Source organism: Purpureocillium lilacinum (genome assembly GCF_023168085.1).
Source record: "Purpureocillium lilacinum CBS 284.36 DNA, scaffold_2, whole genome shotgun sequence".
Classification (NCBI taxonomy): domain Eukaryota; kingdom Fungi; phylum Ascomycota; class Sordariomycetes; order Hypocreales; family Ophiocordycipitaceae; genus Purpureocillium; species Purpureocillium lilacinum.
Genome location: NW_027072112.1, coordinates 2,935,428 through 2,956,738, shown reverse-complemented (window position 1 = coordinate 2,956,738; position 21,311 = coordinate 2,935,428). Strand labels below are relative to the sequence as shown.

Sequence of the window (21,311 nt, the reverse complement as noted above, 5' to 3'; positions counted from 1 at the left end):
ATTGACAGACAAGACCACCTGGTGGGGCTGCGGCAACCACATCGCGGCTGTCATGGATGCCGTCCCGGTCGTGGATCGCTGCACCTGCGAGCCCAAGGTCGAGCGCGAGGGCAAGCAATACCCGCCCATGGCCAAGCAGCCGGCGTGACTTGTAGGGCGGGCGGCTGCACTGGTCCTGTGGACGAGGGGGAAAAGGGCCGCGTGGTCGGCTGAGGGGGTTGTGGAGGAGGACCTGTGAGCGAGGTGGGTGATGAGTGATGAGTGACGACGTGTGATGACGGTTGCATGAAGGGTTCACGTCGCGAGACGAGGGTGACGGCCTGTGATGGCGTTTGTGGTGTTGAACGCGCATGCAGATATCTCTCCAGATTGCATTCGAAATCGTAGAGCTCTACTGCCATGACAATTGCTGTCCCTGTGCCGTGTCTGATTTTGCGCTATGCTATATCGCGCCGCTCCTATGATGCACTATCGCCGCCTCGCCCCTGGGCCGGCGCCCGCGTCGCCCCTCTCCGCAAGGCTCACCACCTCCTGAATACCCGCCGCCTCCTGCTCTTCCTCGAGCGCCAGGATCTCCTCGCGGCAGTCCCACCACTTCTCCTCGCTGAGCTCAAACGCCTTGGTCTTGATCTCCTTGACGGTCAGCGTTTCGGGCTGTATGTTCTTCCACCGGAGGCTTGTCATTAGCACTTCCTGCCACTCGGCCGTCGTGCGCACAAAGAATTCCCGCCGAGACTCGAATGGCTGTCGGGCGCTCGTTAGCACAAATCTGCATGGGAGGGGAGGATCATGGGGACTGAAACATACCCTCGGGTGTGGCAGGCCGTCGTCCACTGACGTGGCTGCCATCTCGGTCTCTTCCTCTTCCGACGCAATTGCCGGGGTTGACGCCGTCTCGGAAGTTGTGTCCGACATGGCATCCTCCTTCTTCTTGCGCTTGCTGGGTGTATGAAGTGGCTGTTCCTGTTCATCGCCTTCCTCATCCTCATCCTCGTCATCTTCCTCCTCGTCCTCGTCCTCATCTTCGTCGTCTTCCTCGTCCTCCGATTCCTGCAAACATTGTAAGTTTCTTTCATCCAAAGGGCCGCCGAGATACTCACGATCCAATCCTCCACAGGCCTGCTGAAAACTTCCTTGCATCCGTCGAGTTTACTCAGGTCAATTGCGTAGAGATCATCAAAGGTAAACTCCCGATCACCCTTCTCGAACGTGCCGCCGTAGATGTATAGAACGTCGTCTTGGACGGCCAACTGTGCGTTGAACCTGACATGTGGCGGTTCCATCGTGACTGGCATCTCCCTGACCGGCTTGTCGTCCTCATCCGGCTCTTCCACCTTCTTCTCGATTTCGATGCCGTCTGCGTCGTCCAGAGAAGCACCCGTCTCGAGGGCTGCAAGCTGACGTAGGAGCTCCTCCTCGTTCGCCTGTGCGCGACCACGGCGGCCCACGCGCTGTTCGGGAGCGTTCTTCTTCTGTTGACGGGGCTTCCGTAGTCCCAGAGGCATGAAGCGATTTCGCTCAATGTTCCAGGCGAAGAGCTGATTGAAAAACTCGCTGTCCATGCCCTCTTCGCTCTGTTCCACATCATGGACGCCGCCGAAGAGGATACCACGACCTTTGTGCCAGGTCATGGTTGCACCCGCGCGAGAGGGGTTAGGGGCATTGGCCGGCTTCTTGCGTCTCTCCCACCGCACTGTCGGGGGAGACATGGGATTGGCGTCGGAAGCAGGCGGGGCCATTCGCAGGAAGAAGCAATCGTCGTGCACTTTTGGGATCAGGACATTCTTCTGCCCCTGTGACTGTGCCTTGGTCGTGCCTTTCTTCTTCAGAGCCACCGTCGCCTTGACCCGCGAATATCCGCCAAATAAAACGGCTCCCGAGTCGCACGGTAGCAGAGTAAAAGACGACCTCGCGTCTGGTTTGAGCTGAGCGGGGGGCAGTGTCGGACAGTGCCACATGTAGTTGACTGTGTCGAAGATCCAGAGATCCGCCATATACTTGGTTTGATTCGATGTATCCTGGAACCCGCCAAAGAGGATGATGTACTGCTTCCAGTACGTCATGCGATGCCCGCTCCTGGCGGGAGGACTCTTATCCTTGCCCTTGACCTCGATCTTGGTCCACTCTCTCGTGGCAGGCTCGAGTCTCCAAAAGTCGGAATAATGATGAAAGGTCCCTTGCTTGGGCGAGGAGAACTCTCCGCCGAAGAGGTACACAAAGCTTGGATTGCTGGATCGCGTCCAGGCATGACCAGATCGTGGAAGAGGGGCATTGGGAGAGGTAACGCAGCGCCATTCATCGCGGTTCACGTTGTAGATGTGCAGGTCGTTGTAGAACTGTGCGAGGGAGCCGTTGAAATACTCGCCGCCAAAGAGCAGAAGGCTGTTGCTGTCGTGGGGCGAGGCCATAATCGTGGACGCGGCGCGAGGCCTAGGGGGCGCATCACAGACCGTCTCGGTGATCTTGAGGAATTGCTCCTGCTGCCGACGATACTCCTCGAGCACCTCATCGAGGTCCACATCCTCGGCGTCGCTACCCTCGATCTTAGCCGACTTGCTCTTGGCCTTCTTCTCGCCCTTGCTGGCTTGTTTGGCAGCCTTTTCAGCCTGCAACATACGTCAGTGAACATGTCTTTTTTGGCGACTCGCCATGCCTCATGTCAAGTTGTGAGGCCTCAACTTGCTAGTGAGGGGCATGGAGGGGCACAGAGGGGCATCAGTGCAGTTCTCCTCACCTTCTTGGCTTTTTTGGCCTCTGAGCCCTTCTTCTTGTCTTTTGCCATGGTTTAAAATTTAGGATCACCAAAGAGACAACAGATATTTTTCGCCTTTGTTGGGTATAGGCTAGGTGGCGGAGGATCCTGTATGACAGGTTGAGGTGGACGTGGTTGTGTGCGAAAAAAAGTGAGGGACTCTGATCGCACAGTATGAATATCGAGATTCTCCGACTGTAGCCCAATCAGTCCCAGCACCCAGATCCACCAATACTGATGTTAACACGTCAAGCAACATCACCATTGTCACCCACAGCATTTTTGCCTGAGCCTTCCATGAATTATTGAGCGGAAACGGCTGAGAGATCCAACCCTGTTCTAGACGGAAGCTCTCGAGACCATTGCTTTGGCTATGTCTGGTAAACCGCTAACAGAAGCAAACCCAGGAGATCTTTCCAGCTCTGGATTATGCCGTGACCTGCTCAGGCTGCATGAGGCGGCCAAATAGCCGCATAGGCCGGGAAGCATCCTCCATTCTTCGACGATACTCCCCCAATCCATTGAAGCATCCCCACATCATGGGCTAGGAACTTCAACAATCGAGATTGTGACTATGGTATATCCAGAGCATTTTGGGCAGACTTGCCATTTGTCACCAGTGACATTCCGGGGCTCTCCTCAAAATGTGAAACAGAGAATGGGTTCTCCAAGAGACACGAAGAAGTGGACAAATAGGCTTTACTACTGGTCCACCTTCCAGATGAGAAACCAGTTATGATGCCAGTGCCGCATCTAGCCCATGCACGAACTCTCGGGCAGGACGAGAGGGAGAACCTATATAGTCTGCCCCTACTGACCACGTTGGCGATAGGCCGTGAGCATGGAGTGAAGAGCTCGACCGATGATGCCCGAAACAATACCCGAGCAAGGCGCGCGCTACCTGGAAATCTTCAACAAAGCGATGCCTTGTTCACGCATCTAACGCAGCAGCCATGTCAACGACGACTTTATGAGGACGGAATGCTTTGCCTGGCTTCATGGTACGACAATGCTTGGTTGGGAGAGCCTTCACACCTCGGGCTGCAAACAGGTCTTCATACATGCCCGTTAGGAGCAGGTGAAGTACGAGGAAGCCAATAGTTCGAAGAGAGAAGTCGAGGGCTTGTTAGATGGCTCAACACGTGGAACGGTTGCCACGTACCAGCACGATGTGCGACAGATGCTCGCCGAAATGTCCAGGGAGGTGGGAAGGCGTGAAAGGATCCTGGCACATCGCGAACCGCGGCAGTATGCCTTGAGCTTGATTTGTCAACATCGGAAGTCCCATGGCTGGTATCTGAACAAGGACCTCGGGAGAACTGACAAGTACGTGGCCCGCGTCGTGAAGTAGCCTGTGTGGCAGATATTCCCACAGCGCCTAGCATGCCACTCCGGACTGGAGTATGGCAGCAAATGTCCATATGAAAGATGGTCGTCGCATCAAAATTCGGAGCTTCGCTTCGTTGACACCCTGACCGACGCAGACTTTGACAAGCCACACAGCCGGCTACCGGCTTGGCCTGGTAGAGCCTTCAACGGAGGGACTTGAATCGTTGTCCGAATGGTCCAATCTTGATGCTGGTTGCGATCGACTGCTCGCCTGTTGGCCGCTCAACGGAAGGGTTGCCTTCGCAGGGATGAAGGCCGCCATTGCTTTGCTAGCACCCTGCATGCAGTACTGCACTACCGGAATCTTGCGGCCTTCTGGGGCCAACCCGGCAATTTGCCGAATGTCGCTTGTCCTGGGCAGAAACAGGACGTGGTCCATGAGATGGTATGCACCGTGAAGCTGCTCGAGGTTGTATGGCTGCATGGTTCGCAAGTCAAAGATCTCATCTGATCGGTAGCCCGGGCCTCCCCACGGGGGGCTGGCGAACACAACCGTTGCGGCGATGTCGAGTCTTAACGCCGGGTGCAATGTCTCTGGTCGGTTCACCAAGGTGTGCAAATAGTCGAAGCTGTCACCATGAACCCAAGTCACCATGGCGGGATCAACACCATAAATGCGCGCATTGTTTTGTGCGCACGCGAGGGTCGAGGCGTCACGCTCGATGGCGATTATGTGGTGCCAGCGACCACTAAGAGCAAAGGCGATGGTATTGCCGCCGGCTCCTGCAAACGCATCGATGAGGACTGTTTTTGACGGGTCTGAGTCTTGCAAGTCGGCAGCTATTGCACTATATAAAAGAGTCAGAGATAGACAAGAAAAACCCAAGAAGGGAGCACGACTCACTTTGCGACTGGTTCTGGTGTGACGCCAAACCAGGCATCATCAGTCAAGCACACGCCTTCATCATACCACGAAAAGATGGAATATCTCTGGGAAAAGTATCTGAACAAGGTCAGCCAGAGGTCCGAAGGGTAGAGGTCATTGATTACAAACTTTTGTATGTCCCAGGGCACCTCGTGCTTTCCTTCATAGTGGCGGCACTCATCGGTGAGCGGGAGTTCGCCGGCTGGACAGATTGCGAAAACCTCGCTCGCTGCATCATCATGGGGTGTTGCACTCCCCATGATGTCTAGTCTGAGACTCGCGCCGACCGGCGCGGTCACAGAAAGACGAATCTGATGGTAATCCGAGGCTGCAAGACTCAGAAAAAATGACCACGTCTTGACGAAGCGTTGAGTTGGTGGTTTTCGATGTTGGTGTCAGTGGAAGAGGCAGACTTTATGTAGGAGATGGAAGATCATTGATGGGCCCACAATAGCTTGCTAGCGCGGTTTGCGGGGCCGCCGCGCTACGGCTCTGTGCTCCCCTCTAGTACCACCCAATGCAAGGCTGCACCCAATGGCCAGCTTGCCGCATCGCGACAATCAACCTCACCAGCACAGCATCACCACATTTCCAGCCACGACTTACCTAGCGCACCCCGCGAAGCTTTTCGATAGAAACGGTACCAGAAGAATCGGTTTGGTCTGCAAAGATATCTTAGCCCGGCGGCGAGACAGGACGCAGCATGTTCAACGCGCTCAATCGGTTCATGTCCCGCCTGGACGGCGGCGAACCACAGCACCGGCAACACGAGCGGGGGTCGTTTGGCTTCCAGGTCCTGAGGAACACGAATCTGCAGCTTGCTGTCGAGCCGTGGTTTGACTTTATCGTTGGAATCAATGGAAGACCAATCGTAAGTGCTAGCGCCCCCGAGGCGTTACGTGGTATCTCGACCTGACGGCTGTCCAAGGACGATCCGAACCCGAGTCTTTTCGCCCAAGAAGTACAGAACTGTGCCGGAGGGACAGTAACGCTGGGGCTTTGGAATGCCAAGGTAAGCTACAGGATGGGGAATGACTGACAGACTTGCTAAGAATCCGGCAGGGTCAACGTACGAGAGAGATGCACATCCCCGTCCCCAGCGACAGCGCCTCGCTTGGCCTTTCCCTTCAATACGCGCCAATTGCACTCGCCGCAAACATTTGGCACGTCCTTGATGTCGCACCAAACTCGCCCGCCGATAACGCCGCTCTTCTGCCGTACAGCGACTACATCCTGGGCAGCCCTGAAGGCGCTCTCCATGGCGAAGGCGCCCTTGGAGAGCTGGTTGAGGACCACATTGGCCGGCCCCTGCGGCTGTACGTCTACAATAACGAATACGATGTGACAAGAGAGGTCACGATACAACCAAGCAGAGGCTGGGGCGGAGATGGTGCGTTGGGGTGCGTTCTTGGCTACGGAGCTCTGCACCGGCTGCCACCTCCGCTGAGTGAACCAGTGAACGCGCCAGGGGAAACAATGTTTGATGGAGCTATGAACGAGAAGTCGGAGAGCGCTTTTGTTCCTGCAAACTCTGCTCCGCCGCCGACGTCAGGGGGAGAGTTTCTTGTCCCCGCGCAGATGGTCGACTCAACGCCATCCGGCCCCCCGCGCTCTGGAAAGAAGAAGGAGCGCCATGGTCATAGCCCTAACCAGCTGATGGATGACTACTTCAAGGAGGAGGAAGCGAAGAGCCGGGAGGTGGACAATGCGCCGACATCGAAAGGTTCGGGTGTTCCGCCACCGCCTAAAGCCTCTGGTGGCCCGCCGAAAGCCGAGCCCAAAACAACGGAGGCGGGAGGGGGTGGTGATGAATGAGGATGTCACGAGACACGTCTGGCCAAGAAATTTAAATGTTCATCTTTAAATTTTGCGCTTTCCGATGCGTGACACATCTCTCTTTGCCCGTATTGTACAGGGTGGGTGCTGTCTCATATCCCACCATCTCCGTCCCTGCGTATCGTCGACCGAACCATTTAGTTGATGAAGTTGATGCAGAAGAAATGCAGGATGAGGCTGCAGACGATGAAGTCGGCAAAGGCCCTGAAGGTGCAGTGCGTCAGAATCGCGGCCATGTACGATGTAAAAGAGATATTCCAGCTTACCGTTCAGGGGATACTGCTGGGAAGTCGCTCTTGTTCGCCTCGGTCGTCTGGATACGTAATGACACTTGACATCGTGGATTAGCATAACCAGCCATCAGCTCGAGGTTGGAACGAGTTACCAGTCAGAACGAATTGCCCTACTGTAGCGCAGAAGCCGGACAGGAAGGCGTTGAAAGGCTGTGTGACGACTTAGCTATAGCTCGATCCATGCGCTTTCACGAAGACTCACGTAGTTGCCGGCCAAAATGCAGTACAGGAACTGCAGAGCACCGACGGCGGCGAGAAAGACAAGGAACACGTCGACAAGCTTGGTGCGCTGCGGCGTCTCCTTCATGTAGTACTGATATATGTTCTGTAGGACCTCATCCCAGTTGGCGGCGCCGGTGGACTTGAGGCTCGTCGCGGGCTTTGGCTGCTGGGGCACGGAGCCTGCGGCCGTGGTGCTGGACTGGGTCGTCGCGGCAGCCGAAGGTGCAGGCTCGCGGGCGTTCTTCTTGGGGGCCATCGTCTTCAATTCGCGATGCGACGCTCGTTCGTGGGCGGGCTTCGAACGGCAGATGTGCAGGGTCGTCAGGAGACTGCTGATGACAAGTGTTGTCGGCGCTGGAACAGGTCCCCAGGTACGGACACGAAAGCTCCAAGGTGCTGGGAGCGCGTGATTGGCTGCGCTGCCGCGACTGGGACCTGGCCGGCTGGGGGGCTTCAGACCCACCTTCGAGTCCATGGATGTCGTCAATTCCCTCCGAGCACCCGCCCAGCTTCGGCTGCAGCCCCAACGTGCCGCCATTTCATTTCACGTCACTGCCAACATCGCACTCTTGCTTGTCCAAACTACATCCTCATCACTGGCAAAACATTCTCGGAGATTTCACCATGGTATGTCGGCAACGCATTGGAACCTTGCCGAGAAACCCCCTTGACTCGTATGTGGAGACTAACAGCGTGACGCAGTCGCAACTTCAGAACTCCTCCTATGCCCTTGCAGCGTTGACTGCAGGTGGCGGCATCATGGGCTACGTGAGGACGCGCTCGGTCCCTTCGTTGGTCGCTGGATCTGCAGTTGGAATTCTCTGTAAGCGCACCTCGAGCTCGTGGCGACGCTCATGTGCCTCGTTGAGCTATGTTAGGTTGCTAACCTCGGCCAGACGGCATCGGCGGCTATCGCCTCCAAAACCGAGAGCCCTACGGCATCGAGCTGAGCCTGCTCGCCTCTATTATTCTCGGTGGATCTGCCATCCCTCGGGCTATCAGACTCAGAAAGCCCGTTCCTATCCTCCTCAGCGTCCTGTCCGCCTTTGGCCTGTTCACCTTTGGCAGTGCCTACCGCCAGAAGCTGTGAGGCCCGTGCAGAGCAGCGTGATGCCAAGATGATATCATTTGGCTATCTCATAGTGTAATATAGCAATTCGAAATTGTCGCGGGAGCCCTTATCGTAAACCTATGCCCCGAATCGTACATCGTTAAAGGATAAAACGGCCACTCGGGCACTTCGTTTCGAACCAATGAACGCCAGCCATGCATAAAATAATGTTGTACATTCGTCTTTCGGAACGGGTATCGTGGAGGAGAGATGTGTTGTTCGTTTCCTGGTCGCCCAGGGCAGGTCGTGGTCGGTTACAGACCAAGCGCTTTCTGCTCCTCCTTGAGGCGGTCGCGCTTGGCCTTTGCGGCGGCCCTGTTCTCGGCCTGCATCTTGGAACGCTCCTCACGCAAACACTGGTTGACCTTGTCCTTGACGTCGTTGCAGCCGCCCACTGCCTTGTGCATGAATCCCTGGGCGTGACATTGCTCGAGAGCGGCGATGATTTCTTCGCATGCTAGGCGCACGTCAGCAGAGCCGCCGGGCGCCGGTCTAGACACAAGGGCAAGTAAAATTACCTAGTGCGTTCTTGGTGTGCAGGTGAGGATGCATCTTGGGTTGCGGAAGTTGATGCTCTGAGGATGTCTCGCTGCGCTGGATAGATCTTTACCGGAGCGCCGCAAAATCATCGGCACGGGAAGGGTTCAAAGGGTCGGATGGGAGAAAGCTCGGACCACCGCTGGGCGGTACCCACAGTGGTGGCGTTTAGTGGGCACAGTGTTGGATTTGGTGAGCTGCCCGCCTCGCCCGCCAAACTACAGGCAGCCAAAACGACGACATTCGAGGAGGCAGATTTAATTCGCCCCGTCAGCCTCCCCCGACTCGCGAATCGGCTGACCTCGCATCGCGTCACCGACAAAGGGGCAGCGGAACATCGCATCATGTCTTCAGAGCAGCAGGCGGCTCCTGCCAAGAAGCAGCAGGGTGCGTGCAACGGAGCTCACAAGCCTCACACTCGCTTCAGCACCACAGGGAGATCTCAGTAAACTGACTTCGGGCAGACCTTCAGGCTACATACTCCAACTACAAGAACACGCTGCAGCAAATAGCCCAGAAAATTGGTGACATTGAGCAGGAGGCTGAGGAGCACAAGTATGTTATTCCCATTTCCATCTCAGAGTCGCCCCCTCTGGTGTTTCGTGGATCGAGGGGTCTTCTCCTACCCCGTCCCGCACTCGGGCTTGCTTGTCCGAGTCTACGCTTCAAGGCCTTCCATAGCTCACATGATATCCTACACTAGGCTTGTCCTTGAGACGCTGGAGCCGCTTGCGGAGGACCGCAAGTGCTTTCGACTAATCAACGGTGTGCTGGTTGAGAGGACAGTCAAGGACGTTGTCCCGGCCCTCCAGACGAATCAAGATGGCCTGAAAAAGGTCTTGGACGACTTGGTGAAGCAGTACAAGACGAAACAGGATGAGCTGGACAAATGGAAGGTTTGTTCATTTCCGAGTCTCACTTCGTTCGATTCCCCCAGCTTGGACGCGGGCTGACGTCGACATCTGCAGAAGAAGAACAATGTTCAGGTAGTGCAACAATGAGCCGCAATATCTAGGGCGGCATCAGGAGAAGCAGTTGAGAATTCATATACCTGCCTCACCAATGCATTGCAGTATCACTGGTGATAAATGGACCCCTATCATTTCTGGCGCCAAACGGGACAGCTGCAGGCCTTGTGCCAAGACAAGGGCTCGCGCGCCGCATCGCTCTGCCTAATGGATGTGAGGTCATCATACCAAGTCATAGCTGCAACATCCCCTGCATTTGCAAAGCCAAGCACAAATCGGAATGCGAGGATACGGATACAGGTGAGAGACTTTCCACGACACCTAACATCGTTAAACCTGGCGCTGTGTCAGCTGGTATCAGTGCGTTGTACTTCGTGTGGTGTGGACGCAATGGAGCCCGGCGGCAAGGGCGCCTCGATGCCCAACAAACAGCAGCCGGTCCCCGATCCCGATTTTTTTTGCGATGTAGCACGCAGCAGCTCCGGGAGTCGGCAGTCCAATCTTCTGTTCCGTCTCTGCATGACGCCGACGTGGGATGGGACAGCTTCCATCATCAAGTATGGCCCTCATGTTACGCAGCTCATCAAAGCTCTACACTGGGAACCTCACAATTCTGCCACATTAATAAAGGAGTGAACATACCGCTGCCAGTTGCCGTGCTGGATTCCCTGGACGACAGGTACCGGCCCAACGACGCACGCACACACGCGTGGTGAGTGTGGAAGAGGGGTAAATAACACACCCCCAAATTGACAAGTCACGAACGCTTGACGCAAGCTGTTGCACGTATCCGGCGCAGCATCAATTGCCAACTTCCCGGCTTTCACTGCGCAATCCACTCGTGAGAATAACAATACTCCCTGGGCAGACACCCTGCTCCTGCGATTCGGAAAGACGAGACCTTGCCCGGATTCTGACCAGCTTAGCAACCAAAGGGGACAAATTTCACCGCCGGTTTCAGGCAGACTAGTTCCACGGCAGAGAGCGTGTTGATGGCGGCGGGAGGACACCATGTTAACTGTCTGCCTGTTCTATCAGCTGGAAGCGGAGTATGTAGGCCCAATGTCTGACACCGACGCCGTTAATCAGCTCACCCTCATGCCGTACCTTCTACCCGCAATGCACCAGGCCATGTGGAATGACGAATTGGCGTTGCGGCAGTCCACGTTCATGCATGAGAGGCTGCACATAAGTATCCGCAGGTCTTTCCGTGGCCGGGGCTAAAGTGGTTGCAATAGCCAGGGTGGCTGACTGAGTACTGGGCTAGACCAACAATTCTGTTGCATCACGGTCACCGTTCTGTCAGCGTTGGCGAGGGGTGCCCGGTGACAGACACACCTCATGTTGGAAGATGGCCGCTATGGGATGGGGTCACAATTGCATCCCAGGGAACCGTGGAGCTGAAGACGCATCTTGATCAGATGGGTTTGGCCAGCTGGAGCCGAGCTACGCTCACGACAAGTTCGTTTACCAGCGCTTCAGCGCCCAGTCAGCTCGCGAACCAGCGGCAGCCTACGCCGGCCGGCACCCGTTCCCTGTCCGTTCCCTACCCGTCCCGAGACTACTCCGTGTACCCAGCGAGACGGACGCATCTACCCACGCCGCTGTGTGAGGACAAGTGGCCGTGATGCTGGAATGTCCGCGGCCAGGGTGGTAGATGCAAGCAGATTTCAGGCTACGTCATCACCGCTACAGAGGCGAGCGGGTTTCGTCTCGAACGAGTACCCTGTACATCTCGGATGAGCAGGACCTGGGAAGACTCTCCGCCCCAAGGCACTGAACCTGGGTCTACGTAGACCCAAAATGATAATCGGACCTGCGGGGAATTGGGTGTATCTCTGTCCGGCGACGCGACAAGAGATGACGACGGCTGCAGTTTATTCCTAGAAGCAAATTGGTTACACAGTAAGACGCGGCCGCTAACAAGCTTCTCTAGCATTCTCTTTATGCGTTATGGCTCGTTTAGGCCCCGGTGAGCGGTTGGATGGGAGTTCCGGGTTTCTGGCTCATCTTCTTTCGTGGAGACCTTTCCTGCCCAACGACAAAGCTGCCGCTCGCCTGTGATTCTTGGACGTTGTTCACCGCCATCCAAGCCGGTGGCGAAGAATCTTCTCGCAAATAGGAAACAGACAGAGACTAGACTGGACGCTGGCAGCGAGAAGCAGGGGGGCGCTGCCATGTTTGCCCCTGCTGAGCCCAGAAGAGGCGCTGCCAGGGCGGGAAGGAGGAGCTTTGACGAGTTCTCAGATAGTTTCTGAAGCTTGCGGCGCTATGCGGAGATGCATGGCTAACCAGTGCCATGCAGTAGCTGCTCGTGGCACACCGCCTGGATGCGCCAGAGGGCGCGTCAAATGGAGTTGGCGGGGCGCCATGGCATCGAACCCCTGCAGCTTAACAGCGGCTGAGGAACGATACGAGGGGCGAGGTCTGTCGAGGGGTGCATTTGGATGATTGGGCTGGGAGGAAGCCGAGATGGTGAAGGTCCCAGCAGGTAGTATGCTTGTACGTAGTCTGTAGGTAGGTAGGTTCGTAAAGGACGGGAAGCCCCAGACGCTGAAGCGTCCACCACCAACAGACCACGGCGCTGGATGCGGGAATCTCTCGGCCGCAAAGGGTTTAGCCTGCTGGACCACCCTGAGCCCCAGGACGGACGACGGGCCTGAGTGCCCGAGCGCGCGGCGGGTGCAGGGCCGTTGAAGGTCAAGGTACCTACGTAGTGGCTTATCGATAAGCGCAAAGCTGGGTCGGGCTGGCAAAACAGCCCACCCATTGCTTTTTTGGGGCAGCGGCTGGCTTGCATGGGCGGCTTTTGTTGTGTTTTGGGTGCTGCTAGCGTTGTTGACTGCAAGCTGCAGCCCTCTGAAGCCCAAGCAACCTGAAGCTAACGTGAGGTGAGGTGGGTATTAGCCTCACCTCCTCGCCGTCAAGCGTCAGCCTTCCTCTTCCCTCCTGCAAAATAACCCCACGTCTACCTCATCCAATCCACCTCACCCGCCCAGCCATCCATCGTCGTGCGCTGCGACCCGACCCATGCACCACCTGCTGCTGCTGGTGCCGCCCCGAACGAACGCCGCCGATACGCTCGCTTGCTGAGATCCAGCAGGCCGTGAGACGGAAACCCGATTGCGACGCACGTACGTATCAGTTTTCAGTTCCCCGATCCTTAGTCGAACCCAAGCACACGCATGCGCTGCGCTGCGCGGCTGCATTGGTTGGCGACGCAGCTCCCGGCGCGCATCCAAGGCTTTTCCAAGGCGTGAGCCACAGACACAAGAAAGAAGCAGCACCGATGCGCCTCTGTGTAACATCACATCCGCCGTCGCAATCCGTCGTCGCGACGCCTTGTCTTGTCTCTGGCGCTCCAGCCCGCTCTCCTCCTCGTCTGCCTGCCCGCCTGCCCGCCTGCCCGCCGTGCCGCACCCGCCGTCCCTGTCGCGGCCCAGGTCCCCCGTGTCCCCCTTCCTTGCCATCCCTCCCCCCCTTCCTCCCCGAACGCACGCCCCCCACCAGTCGCGCGGACGGCGCATGCGTACAGTCGTTGGACCAAGGCCGGTTGGCTGACTGGCCCTTCGGCCTCGCAGACAGCAGAACGAACGGCTTAGTTGTTTGCAACGTACGTGCTGTGCTTCTGTCACCGCGGTCACCGCTCCGCACACCGTATACGCACCGTCGGCACGCACACACGCTCACCCAACGAACGGATGCTGACGCCTGGATGTAGGCAGTAGTAGAAGCTTCGCCGCTGCCTCGTTGGTGGTCGCTCGCTCGCACGCCTGCTTGCTTTGCTCGCTTGATCCGTTGCAGGCCCAATCCCGAGTCAAGCACCCCCTCCTCACCCCTCCGGGCCGGGCATCTGTCTCCCAACCCACCCACCAAGTCCGGGCCGTTGACCCCCAGGCCCTGGTGCCCCATATCCGCCCAAAGACATCACGTCACCGGGTCGAGCCCAGTTCACCGTCTTGACAAGACGCTGCCCCGAGACCTCGGGCCAGGGACCAGCCAACGTGCGTTTACCTGCCTGGCTCGCGATCCATCGCCTGCCGTCACGATTGACGCAGCTCCTGCATCCCGGCATCTGGAACATCCCACACCCCCCGGGGTCGGATACTTGCAAGCCCTACCTTACCCTCTTTGCGACGTGGCCAGGGGGACACATCATCACCAGCCCGGTTGTGACAGCCCGAAGCAGTCTTGCCATCTCCCACACGGACGGACGCTAGCACCCGCTGCAGGTAGCCAAATATGTCCGATTCCCCCCAATCTCCTCCCAAGGACGTCGACCATGGCGCACAATCACCAGACGAGGAAGGACAAATGAACGAGAATCAAGACCCACAGTCGGCCAATCTGGCGAGCTATGAGTTCGAGGGCGTTAAAGAACAGGATCGGTGGCTGCCCATAGCCAATGGTAAGTCCTCGTCCCCTTTTGAGCCAAGTCGTGATTTGTTCGTCCCGACTGGCCTTTCGTCCCATCGCCCTAGCCTCGCATATCGCCCATCATGGCCCACGATTCGCCCGCGAATCCGGCCGACACACCCCGCGACCCAAAAGCCGACCGGGCCGACGAACTAGATGCTAACATACGCAATTTTGCACCAGTCGCCCGAATTATGAAGAATGCCCTTCCGGACAATGCCAAGATAGCGAAGGAGGCCAAGGAGTGCATGCAGGAGTGCGTGAGTGAGTTCATCTCGTTCATCACGAGCGAAGGTACGTCGCCTCTCCGGATTCCTATACATATTCAGCCCGGCAATGTCTGATCGCAAGCGACCATTCAGCCTCGGAAAAGTGCCAGCAGGAGAAGCGAAAGACCGTCAACGGCGAAGATATTCTGTTCGCGATGACGTCGCTCGGCTTTGAGAACTACGCCGAAGCGCTCAAGGTTTACCTCTCCAAGTACCGCGAAGTAAGTCGTCTCCGACCCTGCCATACCGAGTTCGTCACTCACACCTCGAGTAGCAACAGAACCAGTCCAACAGAGAGCGTGTCATGGAAAACTCGTGGGGTGGCTCGATGATGCCCGGCGAGAAGGGTGAGCCATCAGCCGCCGGCGCGGAGTATGGAACTGCGGAGGGCGCTGCTGGCGCGGACGGCAGTGCGGACCCCAACTACATGTACGGCTCGCATCCCGCCCACAACGGCGCCGGCGCTGCTGAGGGGTACTAAGTGTAATGGGACTCCTTCCGCGCTTGAGGCGGTCGTTTCGACAGCTGCGCAACCGAGGCGGCCCGTTTGCCCGACCGACCTGTGTCTTGGTGCCAGACCTCGACCGGCGACTCTGCCGCAAGTGGTGGACGCGGGTGTGTACGGTTTCTTTTGTCTCCAATGTACGATTATAGGCGGTGCCTATGATACCGTGCCCCGATGTATCGGAAAGGGATATGCTACGGCAGACGGAGAGTATCTCTGCTGGCGGGCAGGTTTTCTTGGGACGTGAGTAGTCCTCGAAGGGACCGGCATCGTGCTGTGGCCGGCGACCGGTTTTCCCTGAAAGATAGATTCTTCACTGATCTCTTTGGCCGTGGCGGTGGGCTCTGGAGTAGTCCTGAGCGGCGCTTTTGCTCCACAGATTTGCCGGCCGCGGAACGAGGCCTGCGGATGCCAGTTTCCAGATCAAATACCAGGAATTGCTTCTTAAATTACGCATCGAGGTGAGCGGATACCATCGGTAGTTGCTCCAATATCTCAGCACACGCTTGAATATCTCCGCGAAAACGAAGGATGTGGCCGCTGTGCTTGCGTGCGCGGCAACGGGGGCAAGTGAAACATGCGCCGTGTGTAGTGGAGGCGAGACATCTTCCTAGGGAGGCTGACATTCTAAGATTGAGCCACAGAGTGCAACAAATGTCCGATGTGCGACAATGCTCCCGCGTCTGTGTCATGGGCACACACGTACTGTACGAGCGTTGTAGAGCTCCTGTCATCTCGGAGCAGAACCATGACGAGGTGCGAGCTACGAAGTACGAAGTACATGGCGCGCCGCCCCACATTACCTCGTCGGTGGTGCAGCGTCGAGAGTGCAGAGACGGCTGGTGGGCACGTGCCAGGCCCCACTCCGAGTCCCCTCAAAAAAACCTTCCCAGTCCATCGAAAATGTCAGCCCGGCACCCTGCATCGTCACCGTTTGTTTTGCCCTTGCACCACCCTCCGCCTCCAGGCTGCCATCGTCAACCTCATCGAAACTGCCCTGCCGTTTTATTCGCGACACTTTCAGGGCGGATCTCATGACTCACCAGATCATGACCACCATCCTGCTCTACGCACCCTCGCTGCAGATTGCTCATTCCAACCGCAGCGCTTAGGCAGCGCCCGCCGGATCGTCATCATTGGTCGACAATCTAGGCGCCAAAGCTGCCGCAAAACAGGCGTCGTCGATGCGACCGTTCGAACCACAGGCGAGGGCCCTTGCGAGCCCTGCCCTTAAAAGCTCGACCCCGGTCAAGTCTATACTGAAGCCGGCCTCTGTGCTGGGCAGGAGAAAAGAACTGCACGATGCTTCTGTCGATTCGCCGGAGCCGTTAGACAATCCCACCAAGCGTCGCAAAGTATTCTTCGACGACATAAAGAACGTTACCTACGAAGTTGGCCGGAGGACGATGGACGACGTCAAGGTGGAAGTGCGGTCGGCACTTGAGGAGCACCTCCGGGGCAACGATGGCCAGTACGACATGCTCAAGGAGCTCTTCGCAAACGACAAGCAGAGATACCTGCCGCCAGTCGTTGGCGAAGAGGATGACACATTGAAGCCGCACGAGCTGCAGGTATATGTCATGGCGCTGACCAGCTGTGTCCCTATCCTGAAAGGCAAGGAATGCAATGGCCTCGTCAAGACTATCCTGCAGTGTTCGTGGCTGGGTCGCGACGCCGCCTTCACCAAGGTTTTCACCCACTTCCTGGCTGCGTTGGTTAGCGCCCAAGGCTCCTACCTCGTGCCCGTCCTGTCAACCATGGTTGAGAAGTTCCGCGATACCAGTTCATCGGCCTGGTCAGTCCCCGACTTCCCCGAGGTCAGTCGGGAGACGATGCGCGAACGTCTGCACTCGAGCATCCGATACCTTTTACAAATGTTCCCGTCAGCAGCGGCAGTACTGGAGAACCTACTGAGCGCCAAGTTTCCATTTCCCGACGAGTCGGTGCGGATACACATGGCATACATTCATAACTTACTCCACGTCAAGGACTATGTGCCGGACCTTCGGGACGAAATACTAGACCTCATTCTCAATCGAGTTGTCAAGATCGATTCGCAGATGCAGGTAGATCTGGAGGACCTCGACGACGACGTCACCGCCGCCGTTATGTACGCGCTGCGGGAGAACCAACAACGAATGTCAACCTTGGAAGACGACGATTCGGACGATAGCGACAATGAATCGGTGGATAGTGACGACCTGGACTACGACCAAGAGGCGGCCAGGATCAAAACTGTCAAGGAAAGCGTTGAGAAGATGGATGCAGTGCTGGACACTCTTTTTGGCTTATTCGCGCCGCATTTCCTGAACCCAGGATCCGACAAGGCTTTCGACATGTTCACCATTATCCTGCGCGAGTTCGACCACATTGTCTTACCGACTTACAAGTCGAGACACACGCAATTCCTCATTTTCCACTTTGCGCAACAACACGAGCGGCTCACGGACGCATTTTGTGGCCAACTAATCGCGACGGCCTTCCAAGGCAATACCCCAAATGTGCTGAAGCAAGCCGCCGCAGCCTACCTGGCGAGTTTCGTTGCCAGGGGCGCGCACGTACCCGGGAGCCTGGTGCGGACCATGTTTATGCTCCTCCTTCATCACCTCGAGCAGTATCGGAAGAAGTATGAGCCTCTCTGCCGAGGTCCGGATCTAAAGCGGTTCCATCCTTACTACTCTCTCGTGCAAGCGACCCTCTACATCTTTTGCTTTCGCTGGCAAGACCTGGTAGTGTCCGCGCCGGAGGTGGTTGACCCCGAGGACCCGGCGTCGTACATTGGGCAGGACTTGGAGTGGGTGGGATCCTCGCGAAAGGACCTGTCTATCCAGATCTTTGGCAAGCTGAACCCGCTCAAAGTGTGCGCCCCGGTCATTGTGGAGGAGTTCGCCAAGCTTGCGCACCGGCTCAACTTCATGTACATCTACCCCTTGGTGGAGAGCAACAAGCGTGTCCGACTTTCGCAATACCTTTCGGCCACGTACGCTACGGGCGGCGCGTTGCGGGACTCGGGGTATGAAGCGCAAGGGGAAAGCTTCCACCAGTTGGATCCGTACTTCCCGTTCGACCCGTACCAATTGCCCATCAGCAAGCGATGGTTGGTTGACGACTACGTGCATTGGAAGTCGGTGCCCGGGTTGAACGCAGACGACGACGACGACAGCGACGAGATGGATGACGATGAAGATGGCGATATTGAAGAGGGCACGGCGACGGATAGTGAAGTCGATGATTTCGAGTGAGGGGTGCGAAGAGGGCGTGACAGTGTGTGCAGACGTTTTGTCTGGGTTCATTATGGGCCATGGCTGCAGGACTATATATACGGGAGTGCATTTAGCGAGGAGTTGGAGACGGGGAAACCCCACAAACGCGGCTGATTTGTTGTACATACATAGCGGGCAACGTTTAGCCGTGCATTTGACCTGCTTTTTCATCATGAGCCTTCCCAGTACCTCAGGCAGTGATCCCGTTATAGCAGAAGGGTCCTCAGCCCGCGCGCTCCCCACCGCGATAGCTCGCCGAGCCAGCGGGCCCTGTAAGCGAGTGAGACGGAGAATTTATGCTTCAGGCTGTTGTTCCATCAATCAGCTCCGCGACTTGGCTTGTCCAGCAGGGCGGAAAAAAAGCCACACTTCCGTGTTCGGCGACTACTGTGGCTCTGCTGCCCGGCGACGCGGGAGCCTCTGCGAAATAATGGCAGCATCGCGCCCCGTCCCAGGCCTCTCTCCAGTCGAGGTCAGCTCGGTTTCGTCGACACATGCGCAACCATACTCTTGCCTGTCGCATCATACAACGAGAGCTACTTGGCAAGCGCAAGCGCAAGCGAAGACGACCAACTTACTTGCATACCGCGCTGTCGCTGTCACAGGCACCTGTGCGCCACACTTGTACAAACCTCGATAATAGCGACAAGTTGCGTGTAAGCGACGGATCGTGCCACTCACTCTCAGACCGACATCTCAGCCGCCCAGCATGACGCCGCCCGAAGACGAAGCAGCCGCAGGGCATGCGTCGTATCTTGGCTTTAAGAGGACCAGCAAGGGACAGTCGAGAGGAAGGCATGGCACGGAGCCGACGCCGCCGCCCGAAAGCCGTGAGTTCCAGTCCCTGTGATTGACTTCGTATGGTTTCCGCGTCGTTTCTCGCTGGGCGGCGACGCCGAGCGCATGGCGGTGGCGTCCAAGTTGCACAGTTGCTGGCGCCGCCGCCGCCCGGTGCTTTGGTGCTTTTTGGTGCTGCACACTTGCTGCAGCACCGTTGAGCCCGCGCCGTTTTCCCCCACCACTACAAATGGTGATTTGAGTTGGCGGGCGTGTGATTTGTCACAGTGAGGCCGGGCGACAAGGAATGATTCCATCCCCATGCCCCTTGCTGCCACGCACGCGAGTCTTTCGATCTTCAAGTCTGTGGATCGCCTCTCGGACATGCCGTCGTCGTCTCCTGCCCTCGGGCTGGACTGACATCACCTCTGCCCCTGTCACTCGCCCGCCTCCCCCCATCGTCGCCGAGCCTCTTTGTAACTACTATCTCCTTCCTCATCGAAACACCTTGATGCATCTTCTCCCATCTCGCGACTGCCGTCATCTGCCGCCAGCATGCCTCCCGCGAAGAAAGCTAAGTCGCGTACAGCAGCATCGGCAGCGCCCGCGAGCGGTGGTGAAAAGTCCGAGGGCGACAAGCCGGACAAGGCGAAGCCCAAGACCGACAAGGAGAAGGCCCTGCTACGCCGCCAGCAGGTCCGCCGCGCGCAAATCGAGCACCGCCAGCGCAAGGCAAACTACGTCAAGCAGCTGGAGCTCGACGTCTCGCAGCTGAGAGACCTGGTCGCCCTGGAGGAACACGACGGCAAGGTCCTGCACAGGGAGAATGAGGAGATCATCGCCATCCTCAGGTTAAACGGCGTCGGCCGGCCATCGGGGGTGCAACAGCCTGCGCATCATGCCCAGCAGCCTCCATTCATCATGAGGCCAGAAGGAGCTGGACCGGTGCCGGGCCAAGGACCGGTTGAGCCAATCGATCCGATGATGCTCGACCCCTCTGCGCCTGGAAGCTATGCGGCATCGTCGGTCCCTGACGCGGCCGCATCGCCCGAGATGTTCAGCGGCATCGACTTGGACGACTGGACGGTCACGCTGAGCGTCGACAGATCGCTGGGAACGCCATGCTTCCACGTCAGCTCAGGCTCCTCGGGCGACGGCAGCGTCGCCAGCGCACTCACGCCGCCCAAATCAGCGACGGGCGAGGCGCAACTTACACCAGCACAGGAGCAACGCGCTATCAACTTCATTCTTGCGTATGTGTTGCGGAAGCTCAGGTCCCAACCCCTCCAAAACTCCTCGCCCCCCCTTCTTGCTCTCAGTGCCCGACAGGGCCCCATGCTAACGTCCTACCACAGCCTCGAGCACGTTTGCTGGAACCACTTCCGCCTCGGTGACTTCCCATGCCACGACCACTCAGAAGAGTGCGAGGAGGACAACGGCCACACGCTCATGGCCTCGGCCTACTGCATGGCCTCGGCCCCGGAGTCCATCTACGCCGACAGCCAACCCCTTGCGCGCGACTACCCCAAGAACAAACCCGCTTCCGCAGCGCCGACGACGGCCCCGTCATCACCGCCGCCCAGCTTCTCCTGGCCCGCCGTTGGCATCACCCTCGACTCTCTCCATGGGCTGGCCCAGTCCCTCAACCCCGGGGACCAGGAGATTGCGCCGGTGCAGGCTTGGTTCGAGCTTGCGAGCCGATATCCGGTCGACATGCTCCTTGACGCCACCACACTCGATGCTCTCCAATGCGAGTTTAAGAACGTGGTGCGGTGCGTGTCGTTTGGCGCAGCAATCGAGCGTATGGCCTTTGAGAGCGTGCTCGCCAAGGTTCTCGGTCCATCTGACCAGTCGCTGAATGTACCAGTGTGAAGATGTCTTATAATTTTGGAGGAGTCAAGGAGGCGTATTATGGAATTCTTACCCAGGAAGCGGTTGGCGTTGTGGCTGTGATTCAAGGCGCTTGAACTGGAAATATCCACCACAGCAGTGATGGTGGGCAATCATTTCGATATTTGAGTCCCTACCAAACAAGGCAGCTTCCTGTCTTCGTTTTACACATGAGAATGTGTGGAAATTGTCGCTCGAAAGTGACCTAAACACCAAAT

At 57.3% G+C, this 21,311-nt stretch overlaps 9 protein-coding genes across 9 annotated transcripts; 6 read left to right on the top strand and 3 right to left on the bottom strand.

Annotated features, from left to right (window-relative positions):
- Window positions 1–468: 468 nt before the first annotated feature.
- Window positions 469–2,782, bottom strand: PLICBS_002665 (uncharacterized protein; the record flags this gene model as incomplete). The annotated part of the gene is made up of 4 exons (XM_018322367.1): window positions 469–744; window positions 808–1,050; window positions 1,101–2,606; window positions 2,735–2,782. The coding sequence occupies 4 exons, from the start codon at window positions 2,780–2,782 to the stop codon at window positions 469–471; spliced, it is 2,073 nt and encodes a 690-aa protein (XP_018179847.1).
- A 2,927-nt stretch (window positions 2,783–5,709) lies between these two features.
- On the top strand, window positions 5,710–6,821 carry PLICBS_002664 (uncharacterized protein; the record flags this gene model as incomplete). The annotated part of the gene is made up of 3 exons (XM_065600061.1): window positions 5,710–5,877; window positions 5,935–6,018; window positions 6,069–6,821. 3 exons carry the CDS (start codon window positions 5,710–5,712, stop codon window positions 6,819–6,821), a joined length of 1,005 nt encoding a protein of 334 aa, XP_065456133.1.
- A 158-nt stretch (window positions 6,822–6,979) lies between these two features.
- Window positions 6,980–7,613, bottom strand: PLICBS_002663 (oligosaccharyltransferase complex subunit epsilon; the record flags this gene model as incomplete). The annotated part of the gene is made up of 4 exons (XM_018322364.1): window positions 6,980–7,046; window positions 7,109–7,172; window positions 7,228–7,285; window positions 7,338–7,613. 4 exons carry the CDS (start codon window positions 7,611–7,613, stop codon window positions 6,980–6,982), a joined length of 465 nt encoding a protein of 154 aa, XP_018179844.1.
- A 368-nt stretch (window positions 7,614–7,981) lies between these two features.
- PLICBS_002662 (uncharacterized protein) lies at window positions 7,982–8,447 on the top strand (the record flags this gene model as incomplete). The annotated part of the gene is made up of 3 exons (XM_018322363.1): window positions 7,982–7,984; window positions 8,060–8,180; window positions 8,254–8,447. The coding sequence occupies 3 exons, from the start codon at window positions 7,982–7,984 to the stop codon at window positions 8,445–8,447; spliced, it is 318 nt and encodes a 105-aa protein (XP_018179843.1).
- A 275-nt stretch (window positions 8,448–8,722) lies between these two features.
- PLICBS_002661 (uncharacterized protein) lies at window positions 8,723–9,020 on the bottom strand (the record flags this gene model as incomplete). The annotated part of the gene is made up of 2 exons (XM_018322362.1): window positions 8,723–8,925; window positions 8,987–9,020. The coding sequence occupies 2 exons, from the start codon at window positions 9,018–9,020 to the stop codon at window positions 8,723–8,725; spliced, it is 237 nt and encodes a 78-aa protein (XP_018179842.1).
- Window positions 9,021–9,349: 329 nt separating this feature from the next.
- On the top strand, window positions 9,350–10,006 carry PLICBS_002660 (uncharacterized protein; the record flags this gene model as incomplete). The annotated part of the gene is made up of 4 exons (XM_018322361.1): window positions 9,350–9,392; window positions 9,470–9,560; window positions 9,709–9,901; window positions 9,974–10,006. The coding sequence occupies 4 exons, from the start codon at window positions 9,350–9,352 to the stop codon at window positions 10,004–10,006; spliced, it is 360 nt and encodes a 119-aa protein (XP_018179841.1).
- Window positions 10,007–14,215: 4,209 nt separating this feature from the next.
- PLICBS_002659 (uncharacterized protein) lies at window positions 14,216–15,139 on the top strand (the record flags this gene model as incomplete). The annotated part of the gene is made up of 4 exons (XM_018322359.1): window positions 14,216–14,381; window positions 14,573–14,683; window positions 14,752–14,879; window positions 14,933–15,139. 4 exons carry the CDS (start codon window positions 14,216–14,218, stop codon window positions 15,137–15,139), a joined length of 612 nt encoding a protein of 203 aa, XP_018179839.1.
- Window positions 15,140–16,347: 1,208 nt separating this feature from the next.
- Window positions 16,348–18,405, top strand: PLICBS_002658 (uncharacterized protein; the record flags this gene model as incomplete). Its single annotated transcript, XM_018322358.2, has 1 exon — window positions 16,348–18,405. The coding sequence occupies one exon, from the start codon at window positions 16,348–16,350 to the stop codon at window positions 18,403–18,405; it is 2,058 nt and encodes a 685-aa protein (XP_018179838.2).
- Window positions 18,406–19,758: 1,353 nt separating this feature from the next.
- PLICBS_002657 (uncharacterized protein) lies at window positions 19,759–21,075 on the top strand (the record flags this gene model as incomplete). The annotated part of the gene is made up of 2 exons (XM_018322357.1): window positions 19,759–20,456; window positions 20,559–21,075. The coding sequence occupies 2 exons, from the start codon at window positions 19,759–19,761 to the stop codon at window positions 21,073–21,075; spliced, it is 1,215 nt and encodes a 404-aa protein (XP_018179837.1).
- Between the last annotated feature and the right edge of the window lie 236 nt (window positions 21,076–21,311).